Here is a 15,249-nt window from a genome sequence, read left to right on the forward strand (position 1 = left end):
CTGGGGTACATGTTTATGTGAGTAATAAAATATTTACTATAACATAAATATAAAGGGAACTTCCCAGTCTACATTATTATTATTTTTTTGCAATAAAGATACAAAGAGAATGCACCAAAAACATTGTTCCAAAAATAATAAAAATAAAATAACAAAATTTAAATTCAAAGGTAACAGAACGAGAAATGGAGAAGGGGGGGAAGCTCCAAACACATCCAGAAAATAAATAGAGATGGATCAGAAATCTGGAAATCATATTAAAATATCTTTTTCGGATTAGTGGGTGTACAAAATCCTTTAGGGTGGGGAGGGAGGGCAACCCGGAAAACCAAAAATAAAAACCAAGCACAAAATGTTTCTTTCTCCCCGCCAGTGTGTACATATCTCACATATTTACATGGTTCCCACCTCACCCCAAACTTGGGGAATTTCTCTCCAGGCCTCCCCCAGCATCCCGCATCCCAGGGGGCTGGAAAGGGAGCGGGCTGAAGCTGCAGGGATTCAGGCAGAAGGTTCTCAGGGAACGGCTTATTTCTACAGCTGGTTAAAAAATATCTCCAACTTTTCCAAGTTTCGTTTGTTTGTAGCCAGGAGGGCAGGGCCCCGCGGGGAGCGGGGGCCCTGATGTACGGTGGTCGGTCTGCGGCCGGGCAAAAGCCCTTCCCATCCGCGTGCGCGTGGGAGCGTAGACCCCTCGAGCTTGGCCGGGAACCGAGCCGGAGCTCGGATTAAACGAAACGAAAAATGAACACTCGAATTTTTTTTTTGTTAGTTTTTGTTTTTGTTTTTTTTTGTTTTGCTTTTTTTCGGGGTAGGGTAGGGGAAGGTAAGGGGGAAAAATAAATTAGGCTAGATTAAAGCTTTGGCTATTTCCTGCTTTTATACACAGACGCGGCTCTCGCGGCCTCCCCTCCGGGGCCCGGATAAATACAGTATACAGCGATTTAAATTAAGGGCGCGGGCGGAGTTAGAAGGACCCCCGGAGCGGAGAGGCTCCATGAATAAATAAAAACTGTAAAAAACCAAGCCCGGAGGAAGGGTAAGGGGGAATGGGGCGCATCCTTATGGGAGAGAAGAGGCATGGAGCGAATAAAGTGACAGTCCCCCACTCTCGACCCGCAGGCTCGGGAATCCGCGCCGGGGAGAGGGATGGGGAACCCTCCTCTCTTCGTCCTCTCTCCCGGGGAATCCCTAACCCCGAACCGCGTTACCTGTCGCTGTGGGGAGGCCGCTGCCGGGATCCGGCCCCGAACAGCCCGGGGGGCAGGGGCGGGGGTCGTCGAGGGGTTGGGGGCAGGGAGCAGGCGGCGGGCAAGATGCCCGTGGTGAGTTGGCGCGTACCGGATCTTCGCTCCTCTTTCTCGGGGCTCGGGCGACGCAGCTTACTGGCCGTCTTCGCCGCTCGCCGGAGAGGGTCGTCCGGGTGTTTGGTTTTGTTCGAAAGTTTCTGGGCTTTTTGTAAAATCCAAAGCAACCGAACAAAAAGAGTTCAGGCCGCGCGGCGCCTCGCCGCGCACCGGCGGGGGGCCTGGCCCGCGGGGTCACTGCACGGAGCCGGGCAGTGTGTGGTGGTGGTGGTGGTGCAGCGCGGCCGGTGGGGGCGGCGGGGGCGCCGAAGGCGGCGACGCGCCGCCCCCACCCGGTCCCAGCTCTCCGGGTGCGTAAACGTCGTCCATGGGCGGGTGGCCCGCGCCGGCCGCCGGGGTCATGCGCTTCTCCTTCTGCCGCCGGTTGCAGAACCAGACGCGCACCACCTCCTTCTCCAGCTGCAGGCTGTCGGCCAAGCCGGTGATCTCGTGCGCCGAGGGCTTGGGGCACTTGAGAAAGTGGCTCTCGAGCGCGCCTTTGACCCCCACCTCGATGGATGTGCGCTTCTTGCGCTTGCGGCCCTGCGCCGCGATCTTGTCCAGGTTGGTGGGGCTGCCGCTGGACGAATCGGTCTCCTCCAGCCACTTGTTGAGCAGCGGCTTGAGCTTGCACATGTTCTTGAAGCTCAGCTGCAGGGCCTCGAAGCGGCAGATGGTGGTCTGCGAGAACACGTTACCGTACAGCGTGCCCAGCGCCAGCCCCACGTCGGCCTGCGTGAAGCCCAGCTTGATGCGCCGCTGCTTGAACTGCTTGGCGAACTGCTCCAGGTCATCCGAGCTGGGCGCGTCCTCGTCCGAGTGGTCGCCAACCGACGAGCCACCGCCGCCCGCGCCCGGGTGCAGGTGCGCCGCCGCCGCGTGCAGGCCGCCGGCGTGTGCATGTCCGTGTGCGTGTCCGTGGGCGCCCAGGTGCGGCGGAGGCGACGGCTCCAGCTGTGCCTCGTGGCCGTCCTCGTGCAGCGCGTGGTGCAGGCCCGGCCCCGCGCCGCCGCCGCCCGCCGCCAGCATCCCGGCCAGGCCGCCGCCGCCGCCCCCTGGGTAGGCCGCCTGTGCGTACAGCCCTAGCGGTTGGGGCTGGTGACCCCCGCCGGCCCCCGGCGACGGTGACATAGCCGGGCCCAAGTGGTGCGCCGTGCCGCCCTGTGCCCATGCCGCGCCCGCGTGGGCCGCCCCCTGGTGCACCAGGCGCGCGTGGAAACCGCCGCCACCGCCGCCGTCGTCGGCTCGGCCGGTGCCGCCGCCGCCCGCCTTGCCGTGTTCCAGGTGCGGGCCGCCGGCCCAGTCGCCGCCGCCGCCTCCTCCCGTGGGTAACCACTGGGGGTGCGCTAGGCCCACGGGGTGGCCCGCGCCCGCGCCCAGCCACTCGTGGTGCATCAGCTTCTGCACTTCGCGGTACGCGGCCCCAGCGTGCAGCCGCTCGGCGGCCGCCGCCGCCGCCGCCGCCGCAGCGGCATCCGGGTGCATAAGCGGTCCCGTGCCCCCGGCTCCGCCGCCGGGGCCCCGCGGCAAGTACTGCGCGGTGGTGGCCATGCCGCCCCGCGCCCTGCGCCGCGCCGCCGCCGCCGCCGCTCCGCTCCGTCTGCGGGCCCCGCCGCCGCGCTCCGCCGGCTTAAAGCCGGGACCCGCTCGGCGCTCCGGAGCCCCACCCAACCCGCCGCCCATTGGCTGCCCGCGGAGCCGCCTCCCGCCCCCCGGCCGCGGCCCCCGCCCCCCGCGCCCGCCTGCCGCCCGGCCCGGCCGCCCAGAGCTAGCCATTGGACCTCGCTCCCGGGGTCCCGCGCGCCGGCCGTGCTGATTGGCCGCTCGGGCTTCATTCACAGCCCCCCTACAGTCCGCGTACACACTCACGCCCCGGGGGCGCGGCCGCCACGTGGGGAGTGGCTCGGGGGCGGCACTGGGACCGCACCCCCTCTCGTCCTGGCTGCGTGGGCCCAGCTTTCCCTTGGCGCTGGAGACTCCGAGCCCGGCGGGTCCCATGCTCCACGCGAGCAGAATTCCCGCCGGTCTCCCGCCGGGGTGGCCAAAGGCGGTGGCGAGGATGGCGGGCTCCGGGAGGCGCTCGGGCTCTGAGAAGCAGCTCAGTCCTGCGCTCCTCCCTCCGCAGTGAGGAGCCGGCATTCCCGCGGGTCTCGGCGGCTGCGAGCGGGAAGCAGCGTGGGTCCCCGGCTCGGTTGCGGCGCGGCTGCTCACCTCGTCCGCCTCGCCTCCCGCAGCTTCCATCTGGCACGGAGCTCTCCTCTGCGCGCCTCCTCGGCCCGTCTCGTTTTCCTTCTTTACCCTATAGAACCCCCAGCGCAACTCCGTCGACCTCCATGGCCTTGAGACAGTGTCCGGCGCGAGCAGAGTCGGACTGGCCCCGACTTCACGCCTCTCTCGGGCTCTCCTCCAGGGCATTGCGGCCCAGGTAAGGACCGCGCGGGTGGCTCGGGGCCAGAACGGCCCGCGGCAGCGATGCTGCGAGGAGACGGGAGCTCCTATGACCAGGCCGATTCCGACGTTCCTGAGTGATAGGACCTGGAGATGGAGACTGTGACTCTGGGAAAAATGCCGCCGACGAGGGTGGTGGACATAAGGGCCCATGGGTATCTGACCCACGGCGCCGCCACCTTCTCGCTCCTTCTCCTCCCTTGCCTGCACGGCTCATTGGCCTGGGTCATGGCGGGTCATGCCCGTGGGGAAACTTGCTCTAGGTGAGGAGTGGTGTGGACTTGGGGAAGGACGCGGCACTTCTGAAATCCAGCGTGCAGGCGGGGAGCTGTCCAGCCTTGCCGGGTGCCCTGGCTGGGAATTTAACCCATTGGTCTGGGGCTGCTGAAGAGAACTGGGATTGAATTGAAGAGGCCTTGTTGGAAAGGTGCTGCGTGTCGTTGGGGGTACCTACTCATTCACTGAGTCCTTGAGGGCTCCTGGAAGGATTCTGAGTGGACTGGGATCTCAGCAGCAACTCTTCTGTGCAATGTTGGCTGGAGGCTGAGTGGAGTTAGCTCCACGTCCTCTCTATGTTGAGACCTGGCTCTCAGGAGTCTTCTAGCTAAATTCACCTCTTTTCTGTCCTTGATATTGCCTCCAATGGATTCATAGATCCAAAGACCCTGGGGTCCCAGATTGCAGGACTGAGCTAGGGGCCCAGTTAGGGCCTTACTGGCAGGACAGGACTGTAGAATAAAGTCTCCGTGTGTGAATAAGAGTGATGGGGGCTCAGGTGGCAGGTGCAGTAGGGTGATCCCAAGGGTGACTGGGACAGGGTCAGCTGTCACAAGGGTCATCCTTGGGCACAGGCTGTGCTCATCTAGGCCCTGAATGCCCTGTGACTAGCCTCCAGCTAGTCCCTTGAGGGACAGAGTGGGACAAGGCAGGATCATTGTCTAGCCACTGGGCACTATCCTGAGCAGGCTTCTTAGGTACCTCTCTCACTGCAAGAGTGGTGATGGAACTCCATGTCTGAACCTAGCTAGGGTTTCTGGGCTTTTCTGGACTCTGGCCCAGGAGATGGTCACCCTGAGGCAGCTCAGGACTTCCTGGTCCACTCGCCTTCCTGGCCTCTCTCCCAGGCCCAGGAGGTAGGACTGGGGCTGGAAATGTTACAGTGAAGTTTCCTGTTACACCAGCCCTAACTGGGCCTGCGTGACATTGAAGCTTGGGCTTCCAAACTGGACCTGCCACTATCTTCCTTGGGTAAAAATAACTCTGGTCCAGTCTTCTAGGGCTTGGTTCTTTGACCTGTGAATTGAGAATAACAGTAGTACAGGCAGCCCACCTGTCTCACTAAGGTAAGTCAGAGGGTGGTATAAGACAATTGGGAATGAAAAGGGCTCGGAATCGGCTTTTACTCTGGTTGTTTCTATTGTTGGTGCCTAGTGAGTAGTTGGTGCCTAGTGAATAAATAGGTTACTGCCCTTCCCTAACTAAATCTCAGTTTCCTCACCTGTAGAGTGGGTTTGTGAAAGTTTAGACTAGGTGACCTCTCTGGTAACCTCCCTTCCAGCTCTGATGGTCTAGGAGTCTATGAATCTGTCTCAGTTTCTGTTAGAGGAAGGGAAGTCTCTGGACAGTGGACAGGTGTCATTTGGAACAGTCACCATGCGCAATGGGTGCTTTACCAAATGCTTTTCATCCATTCCGCCACTCTCAGCCTTGTGAGAGAAGCTCTGTGATTGTTCTCCCACTGCACAGATGAAGGGACTGAGGTTTGTCTGGGGGCACAGAACATGTGGAAGTCCCACTCCTCATCATTCTCCCTGTGGCTGTGGGATGGGGAAGGGTGCCTGTGGAGACAGCAGCTTTGGCTGTCACAGTAGAGAGAGTTCATCGCCTTGTCTTGGGGAGCTCTCTGGGGTGGGGGGTTTGGCCAGGGCCGGTTGGCATTCCTGAAGCTAAGTTCCCAGGTCTGCTGAATCAAGGGGTGACTGCAGCCAAGTCAGGCTCCTAGGTTACCAGCTTGTCAGCTAGCAAATCTCAGTCCTTATCCCGTTATCCACTTTAGCCGTCCTGTGATTTTGTGCTCAGTGCTTTGCCTGTCGGAGCCTCAGTTTCTTTCTCTCTCCATCTCTTTCTTTCTTTTTCTTTTTTTTGGCTGCCCCTTGGCATATGGAGTTCCCAGGCCAGGGATCAGATCCGAGCCACAGTTGCAACCTAAGCTGCAGCTGTGGCAACACCGGATCCTTAACCCACTGGGCATGCTGGGGGTTGAACCAGCATCCCAACACTCCCCAAACCCCACAGATCCCACTGTGTGACAGCGGGAACTCCAGAGCCTCAGGTTCTTCGTCTTAAAATGGGGACAGTAATGCCTGCTTTTCGGGTTTGCTCTGAAGCTACAAGGGTGAAACAAAGTCTGTAATTTAGGTGTCCTGTTAATAGAAGATGCTGCCCTGGGTTGAGCGGCAGTATGAACTAGGAAAAGATAACATTCCTTTCTCTGCTTTGGAAGTTTTAGATCCTCTACAATGATATGGGTTTGGTCTTGAGTCACAATTTTCTTGAGAGTTAAGTTTTCCCTAGGAAGCCTTGACATGCCCTTTGTCTTTGCCCCCAGAGATTCTGGGTGGGACACTGGACGCTATAACATGGCCATGGCAGAAACACCTGCCGCAGAATATGCCCACTCTCCAGGAGCCATGCCCTCGTAGACCACGGAGAAAACTTGGAACAAAGAAGTCAGACACCCACCTGACCCGTGCAGACACAGAACGGTTTAGGCATGTGAACAGATGTACCTTCACATATACATACACAAATACACGTAACACACAGATACACACATGCAATTTAGCCTGGGGACAAACCTACAGATTCACAATAGGAACACATGGACTTGCATCATTAGGTCAGATATTCAGAGTCACCCAAACCAACACACAATGCTAAATACAGGCACGCATCTCACCGGGAACATTCACAGAGCCCACACAGGGGCTGAAATCGGCTTCAGGAGGCATTCCTTCAGCGACACAGACGTACATGAGACCTAAGGCTCTCAGGGTGACAAGGATGGAGGCTCTCAGCTGGTATGCCAATTCACACAAATGGGCACACTCTCATGTGTTCACAAACATGAGCACACAGAGCCAGCCACACACTCTGCTACCCCGTGCGCAGATATAGATCACATGGACATCTACACCCTGTAGGAACGAAGCCATCTGCACAATGGATCAGAAAGCAGAGGATAGGGCCGTGCCCAGCCCAGAGCTTAGACCATGCGGTTTGGCAGCCCCAGTACTCCTAAGGAAGCAGGAAAGCCCTTTCTTTTCATATTCTCGTCATTCTCCTTGTCTGTGGAGGGCAGCTCCCAGCCAGGCCGCCGCCAGTCTCAGAGGCTCCTGGGCCTCTGTCCCCAGCGGGGGCCCCTACCCAGCCTGCCCCCAGGCCAGGAGCTGTCCGGGCTTTCCCAGAGTGGCGAGGCCCTCCTCCAGGCTCTGGAGTGTGACCGAGCGCCTGCTCATTTGACACAGGTCACTGAGCCTCCAGCAGATGGGGCCCTCGCTGTGGGGGGTCTCTGAGCCGCAGGGGCTGCAGGGGGAGGCTCTGTGGGGATGAACTGCAGTGACACAAACCCCAGAAACTCTCTCTGCAAAGTCTCAAGTCACAGACACAAACCCCTGCAACATGCATTCACACTTCCGCCTGAGAGATTCAGATGTGGCCTCTAGAATACAACCACGCTCGTCCTCAGCACCATTGCAGCCACATATGCACTGTAATATTCCAGACGCACATCCCAGATGGGCCAGCCTGCACAAGGGTGCGCTGAACGGGATTTAGGAAGGAGGCAGAGTGAACAGCTGGGTTTGGCTGCTTTCCTGCTTTGGACTCTGGGCCTTGCTGCTGTATCTTGTCCGTGGGTCACAGGGTCCTGGGAGTCCATGGATGCTCTGAGAGCAGATGCAGCCACAGACCCAAGGCCTTTTCAGTGTTGGGGGAAGACCGGCTGCAGGACAGTTCCTTGCAAGTGAGGTGTCCTGAGCAGAGCAAGAGGAGAGGCCAGGCCTGCAGAGAGGGCTGCTGGAGGAGCCCTAGAATGCCTCCCTGTGTGCATAAATGGGCTCTAAGTCTTTCTTGGTCCAAGGCAGGCTGAGCTTTTGTCAGTCTTTTCCTCATGCTCTAGATCCTGTGTTTTCAGAGGGTCAAGAATCCTGGGTTCCATCTTGGCTCGGACTAAGCCCTGCCGGATGACACTGGACCAGTCTCACCCTCCTAATCTCTGTGAACCTTAGTGTCTGCATCTGGAAACGGGGCGGGATGGTCCCTGCCGGGTTCTTGTGAAGGCAGGATGAGATCACTGCCCCCATGGAAACTTGGAAAGGGAAAGCGTGGCTTGGTTTTCCTCCCTGGCTGCCAAGGGTGAGTAAGAGGCTGTGTGAACAGGAGCAGAACCTGCCTGCTCCCCCAGTCAGTTCTTGCTAAGCGATATCAGGAGTGACCACACCCAGACCCTGCTGGTTCTGGACTGGAACCGGTTTTTTTTTTTTTTTTTTCTTTTTAGGGCCCCACCCACGGCATATGGAAGTTCCCAGCCTAGGGGTCAAATCGGAGTTGCAGCTGCCAGCCTACACCACAGACACAGCAACGCCAGATCTGAGCCGGTGTGCGAGCTATACTGCACGCAGCTCATGACAATGCCAGATCCTTGAACCACTGAGCAAGGCCAGAGATCAGACCCGCATCCTCATGGATACTAGTTGGGTTCGTTACCACTGAGCCATGATGGGAATGCTGGAACCAGGTTTTTGACTAAAGAGTCTGGCAGGGTCCTGGCTGCCGCAGATTCCAGCCTGGGTAGGCGAGTCCACTGCCTCCAGCAGGTTGGTGCCAGCTAGACAGACTCATAGGGCTGGGGAGTGCTCCCACGTGGGGTGTGATCACTGTGCTGAGCTGGCAACCCCCACCTCTCTCCCTCCACACTCAGCTCCTCCAGGTGTCCTAGCTCTTTTGTCCTTCCTGTGCTCCTACGAGCCTAGCACTGAGGATCCAGGGGTAGGAGAGGAGTGGCTGCCTTTGGCAGAGGAGAAAGATGCAGTGTCACTTGTTTAATTGAAGGTTCCCTAGCTCTCCTTCTTAGCGAAGGGAAGGAAGGATGAATGGTGAAATATCTCTTAGGAAGGAACCTTTCCTAGCATTTTTTCCCCCCCTGCCTCAGTGCCCTAAGCCTTTGCGGGTGGGGTGGGGTGGGGGGGATCCTCCCAGTGCATCAGTAGAATATTTAAATTAGGACTGGTCAATTGCTCTTGAAATTTACTTCCATTTTTAGCAGAATGGCAGACTCTGAGCTGATGCTAATGCCCACAATCCGGTTATGCAGAACACGCTCTCTGCAAATCGGTAAATCATTAGTGGGGATTAATCACTCTGAAAGGCTGGGGCTGGGTTTGAGGGGTTTGAGTTGCTCTCTCTCTCTTTTGAAACACCCTTTTTATTTGGATGGCTGTGAAATTCACCACCACAGGGTTGGGTGGGAGCAGCGAGTGGTAATTTAAGTTCTTGTCACCATTGTTAGATGGAGGTGCCTTCCTGGGCTTGGTGTTGACTTTGTGGCCCTACTGAGGGGTAGAGGTGAATAGCTTGGGTGGAGTGGAAGGAAGAGCGGGGCGTTCCCTTGTGTTTGCATGCATTATAGGGTTTACAGTAGTGGGTTGGGGGCTTGGTGTGCTTGTCTATGTGAGTGACCGTTAGCATGCTTGCATGGATTCGTGTTTGTATTTTCTAGATATCCATAAGTATATCTGTGCTTGTGTTGGTGTTTGTGCTTGGTTCGTATTGATATATGTGCATTAGTGTTTGTCATTGTCTTAGACAGTGCTTCCCTTTGAGAGTGGTTTTAAAGACCCCACCGCACCTTCCTCAGCCTCTGGGAAGCTCTTGATGGGGAGTAGGTAGAGCTGAAGGGAGGTTCCAACCTCACTGTTGGGAGGTAGGGGGCGTGGCTCATGGTGAATCTACATATTCATGAGCTGCTGCCTCTGGGAACTCCCCTCTGGAAGAGACTGAGTCTAGAGCTAGGCCCTCCTGGCAGATGTCCCCGTAATGCCTCTCACTCCTCCACCCCAGGTCTAGTGGCTGCGTCTTCCACCCCTGGATTGGGAAAATCCAGCACCCGTGGTTCTGAACCCCAACGTCTGCAAAACTGCAATACACACAACTCTAGCAACTGATGGGAGCTGTGTGGCCACGATGGGGAAGCTCTTTTTCCCTCCTGGTCTGGGGTGCCCCTAAGAGGGCTCTTGAGGAAGGAAGGTCATTCTTCCAGCGGGGACCAAGCGGATGAATGGAACTGTCTCCCACTTCATGTCCACACTGGGCCAGCCTCCTAATTCCTGTCTTTTCCCCTAGCTTAATACAGCCCAGCTTTGGAGCAGTAATTATTTTCAAATGATCCAGTAGTGACATTCTTAGGGTGTTGGCCAGGGTAGCTGAGGATGAGGATGCAGTCCTAGGACTTCTCTCCTCTCGTCCCAGAGTGTGGGGTTGGAGGTAAGACTAAGAGGGCCTGGTCTTAACATCAGCCCACTCCCTCCTCTGACCCCCGCCCCCAGTCCCCTTTCTTTACACAGAGTCAGCCCAGGTAGCCTGAGGTACCACTATCTACCAGGCCACAGATGGCACAGATGCTCCGTATCCCTGTTCATTTGCCTCATCCCTTGCCCTACAGTATATGCCATTACCCCCTCCACGTAATCGTCCAGCCTGCAGAGAGGGGGAAATTCAGAACGATAGAGCTTTTTGGCTGTTCTAAGTTAGGAGGGTCTGGAGAGAGTTAGCTGGGTTCAGTGCTGGCCTTCCTAAGCTTTCTTGAGAGTAGCAGGCGAAGGGCAGAAGTGGCAAAGGAGGATTTAGGAATTACATTTTTCCCAGGGACCTCTTAGCATCTTTATGTATCTCTGGTGGCAGACATCTGTCTGAGCTTAGGGTAGCATCTGCCTGGGCTGGAGACAACATCTGTTTGAAGCTGGGACACCTGGCTGAGCCCAGAACATTATCTGGCCCCGGGACAGCTTTTGTCTGGGCCCAGGACATGTGTCTGAACCTGGCACAGCATCTGTCTGGGTCTGGTGCAACATCTTCCTGGCCTGGGGGCAATGTCTGTTTGAGCCCTGGACATCTGTCTGACTTGGGGATGTCTGCTGAGCCCGGAACAATACCTGTCTGAGCCTGGGGGTGGACTTGTCATTGCAGATAAAATCACCCTCGAGTTTCAACTTTGGTTTGTGGCTGAGAACAGAGCATTTGCCAGATTCATGTCCTTGCTCTCATTTCTACCCAGGGAAGGGCTCTTGGGTAGAGTGCCTCGGTTTACCTCCATTTGTAGGCATTGGCCTGCTTGCTCTGGGCACCTCCGGGGACAGCCAAAGCCAGACCCCAGCGGCTCCAGGAAACTGAAGATAAAACAGTAAGGGGAAGGAGTTCCTGCCATGGCGCAGGGTTAAGAATCTGACTGCAGCAGCTCGGGTTGCTGCGGAGGTGTGGGTTCAATCCCCAGTCCGGCCCGGTGGATAAAGGATCCAGTATTGCCGCAGCTGTAGTGTGGGTCCCAGCTGTGGCTCAGACTCGGTCCCTGGCCTGGGAACTTCCATATGCCATGGGCATGGCCATAAAATTATAAAAAAAAATAAGAGGAGTGGGTAGGTTATAAAATCTAGTGACTGGTCTAGGTCAGTTCTTCCTTCTTCCAGTTCTGTTGTCGAATCAAATCAGAGCGCTCCCCCAAGACACAACTTGGACATGTCACTTGCCTCCTGAGGAGCCTTCCATTGCTCCCAGGTATGTACATTATCAGGCCCAAAGTCCCCTCTGGTCCCGCCCCTGCCAACCCTTTGAACCAGCAGCACAGAGCTTCTTAGCTTCTTTCCACAAACACACTGGGTGCTAATGATGCCTCACCTTGTGCAGTCAGCTCCCTCTCCTTGGAATGCCTTTCTCTCCCCCTCTCCCCTCCCCCACCATCAGCATCCTCCCATCACACCCTTCAAGTCCTAGTTCAAGGGCCACATGCTCCCGGAAGTCATTTCACTCCCTCTCTAGACTAAGCCACGACCTCTGCTCTGCTTCCACACCGTATTGTGAAGGCCACTTCTGTGTTAGCATTTGTGGGCTGCATTGTCCTTACCCTTTGCCAGGCTGTCTCTCCCACGGGACTGTGAGCTCCTGGGGGCAGCTGGCTCTGATTCATCTCTGTCTCCCCCAGCACCCGACCCAATTCCCGGTTTACGGTGGTATCACTAAGAAGGGCCTGTCAGATGATCACATGTTTGTGCCACTGTCATCTCACTTCCTTCTTCTTTAAATAGAGTGGGGTGGGATGGGATACTGGCTTTCCATCTCAGAAGAAAATAGACACTGGCTTTCAGACGCAGAAGGAGTGGGCTTCAGAGAAGGTGGCGCAGCTTCGTGTTGGTACCTGGGTGGTTGAAGCGAACGAGTGCCGGGTGATGGGCCCAGAGCAGCCTGGACAAGGGCCTTTTGGAGCCTGGTCTTGCCCAATGTTCTCCATGGGCGACCAGGGTGAAAACATATAGATTCCAAAGATTGGAGACATATGCTGCTGACAGGAGCAGGGAAGAGCACCGAAGGTCAGGGAGCAGCTGCGAATCCAGACTGCGTGTCCTATCTGTGGGCTCTGGGGATGGGACCACATCTAAGAAAGAGGACCTTTACTTGGGTCCAGGCCCCACCCCAAGGGCAGGTGGGAGAGTGGACACCTGGCTTAGCTTGTTCGAGAATTTGCAGGGTTCCTGGGCTTCCTGGTCCTGCCAGAGAGGGAAAGTCAGGTAAGGTTTGTTAATGTAAACGCCGTGTCCGTGGAGTTCCTGCTGTGGCGCAATGGGATCAGCAGCATCTTGGGTGAGCTGGGTCACAGGTTTGATCCCCGGCCCGGCACGATGGGTTAGGATTCAGTGTTGCTGCAGCTGCAGCTTAGGTCGCACCTGTGGCTATGATCTGATCCCTGGCCTGGGAACTCCCTATGCCTATGTGGCAGGGTAGCCAAGAAAGAAAAGAAAAGAAAAAAAGAATCCAAAAAACCCCCTAAAACACCGTGTCCAGAGCAAACTGCTTTCCCTGGCCAGGTTCGGAGGAGAGTGTCTGGGGAGAGAGGCTGAGTAGGGGGCTGGCAGTACGGTGAGGAGGTGGCTGAGAAGTGGATGCTCCCAGACCAGGGCCTCTGCCTTGGTGGCTTTTCTCCCAGCCAATTGAAATAGCTTTATTGTTTTTGCTGATGATAAAAGCCAGGTAGCTCCTTTGTCAGAACACTTTGCCTCAAATATATGAAACAGAAAGTGGAGATCCTCTGTTCATCTCTCTGCCTCCCTCCCCTCTCTTAACTACTCCTATCAGCAATATCTTTCCAGAACTTGTTTGCATGGGCACATACTTTTTAATAAAATTGCTAAGATTTACCGAGGGCTTACTTTGTGCTGGAATTGTGCTCAGAGCTTCTACCTGGGTTTACACAGGGCATCCTCACCAAAACATGATGAATTAGGTGCAGCTCTTATTCTCACTTTGCAAACGAAGGAACCGAGAAATATTAACAATAGCCCGGAGGTCCCGTTGTGGCTCAGCGGGTTACGAACCTGACTAGTATCCAAGAGGATGCAGGTTTGATCCCTGGCCTTGCTCAGTGGGTTAAATATCTGGCGTTGCCATAAGCTGTGATGTAGCTCACAGACGTGGCTGGAATGCTGAGTTGCAGTGGCTGTGGCGCGCAGCTGTAGCTCCAATTCCACCCCTTGCCTGGTAACTTTGATACACTGTAGGTGTGGCCCTAAAAGGAAAAAAAAAAAGATAACCATAGCCCACATGTATTGGGTGCTTGCCAGGTGCCAGGTACCGTTCTAAGCACTTGGCATGCTATCTCGTTCAATGCCTATAGAATGCCTGGCGTGTAGTAGGCAATTAATAAATGGTGGTTGATGCTTCCAACTTGGAAGTTGGAGAATCCAGGTGATACATCTAGGATCCTTCAGTGGATGCCTAGATGGGAGGACTCTTGTCCCAAACCTCCTGATTGGCAGGAGGCCTCCCTTCTCCCAACCCCGTGCCTGGAGATGCTGACTCAGCAGTGAAAGATGTAAATTTCTACCTTGGTTTGCATATGATTTACACATATTTATTTAGGAGTGTCTTGATTAATGTCAAAGTGCCTCGGTGATTTTTCTGCCAGGCTTCAGGCCCGGCAGAGGGCATGGTTGGTGTGGACTGGCTGCAGACTCTGAATGTGCTTGCATGGGGGCTGGCTGTTGGGTGGGGTGAAAGTGACAGCTATGGAGAGGTGGATGGTGGCTGGAGGGCTGAGTGGGCAGACCGGATTCTGGAATGGGTGATTTGGGCAGCTGGTGTGAGTAGAGGCTATTTGTCAGTATAAGGCAGGGTGCAGATAAGTGGCTGGGGCAGGGTCAGAGCTCTAGGCACTGGGGTGGGTGACTGGTGGGCCTCTAGGTGGCCATGATCCTAGACAAGTCAGGATGGCAGTTAGGCTTTCTAGGTAGGAACTCAGACCCAAGGAGTCCAAGGACAGGGCCTGGAGTTCAGATTAGGATACCGCTGTCGTGGTTTAGCGGTTAATGAAACCAGCTAATATCCACGAGGATGTGTGGGTTCAATCCCTGGCCTTGCTCAGTGGGTTAAGGATCCAATGTTGCCATAAGCTGTGGTGTAGGTTGAAGACAAGGCTCAGATCCTGCGTTGCTGTGGCTGTGATGTAGACCAGTGGCTGCAGTGCTGACTCAACCCCTAGCCTGGGAATCTCCATATACTACAAACGTGGCCCTAAAAAGACAAAAAAAAAAAAAAAAAAAAAAAAAAAAGATTAGGACACATGGTCTAACCTGGTGAGGGATTCTAAAACAAGGCAGAAGCTCAGAGTTCCCATTGTAGCTCAATGAATTAAGAACCCGACTAGTATCCACAAGGATGTGGATATGATCCCTGGCCTTGCTCGGTGGGTTAGGGTCACAGATGTGGCTTGGATCTGGCATTGCTGTGGCAGTGGTATAGGCTGGCAGCTGTGGCTCCTATTCACTCCTAGCTGAGAAACTTTTATATGCCTCCGGTGTGGCCCTAAAAAGACAAAAAAAGGAAAATTGAAACAAGGCAGAAGCTCAGAGGCAGGAAGGGGCTGCCCTTCAGAGGCGTTGCCCCTGGCGCTGCCCAGAGCAGGGATCCCTTGCTTGGATGCTCTGGGAGAGGAAGTGCCTTCTACAGTCAGGACCTGGGGAAAATCTGCCAGTTAGCAGGAATATTCCGTGTGTGCTGGCTGTGCCCAGCCCTGTGCCTGGCACCAAATGGAAGACCAGTCCCAGCCTGCAAACCTTGGCAGGGGAGCCGGTGAGATAAAGCAGGAAGGGCAGGGCCCCGACCTTGATTGAAGGCTGCATGCCTGGCTCTA

General features: G+C 55.8%; 1 protein-coding gene and 1 long non-coding RNA gene across 2 annotated transcripts in view; one reads left to right on the forward strand and one right to left on the reverse strand.

The window, feature by feature from the left end:
* Positions 1-2,970, reverse strand: POU3F1 (POU class 3 homeobox 1). Its single transcript, XM_003356318.6, has one exon. It carries the CDS (start codon positions 2,895-2,897, stop codon positions 1,542-1,544), a length of 1,356 nt encoding a protein of 451 aa, XP_003356366.3. The 5' UTR covers positions 2,898-2,970; the 3' UTR covers positions 1-1,541.
* Positions 2,971-3,311: 341 nt separating this feature from the next.
* The window catches only part of LOC102159289 (uncharacterized), a 78,791-nt gene continuing 66,853 nt past the window's right edge, over positions 3,312-15,249 (forward strand). The window contains exon 1 of the long non-coding RNA XR_014805137.1: positions 3,312-3,771. This is a non-coding gene — a long non-coding RNA (uncharacterized LOC102159289). The remainder of the gene's footprint in view (positions 3,772-15,249) is intronic.

This window comes from Sus scrofa, chromosome 6 (genome assembly GCF_054392235.1).
Source record: "Sus scrofa isolate SSC_HxYL_T2T_F1_AM1 chromosome 6, Sscrofa_HxYL_maternal_Yorkshire_Landrace_v2.0, whole genome shotgun sequence".
In the NCBI taxonomy this organism is placed as follows: Eukaryota; Metazoa; Chordata; class Mammalia; order Artiodactyla; family Suidae; genus Sus; species Sus scrofa.

Bases quoted from the DNA above. Each gene is read 5' to 3' on its own strand.
- POU3F1 (XM_003356318.6), bottom strand. From the start codon at position 2,897: ATGGCCACCACCGCGCAGTACTTGCCGCGGGGCCCCGGCGGCGGAGCC.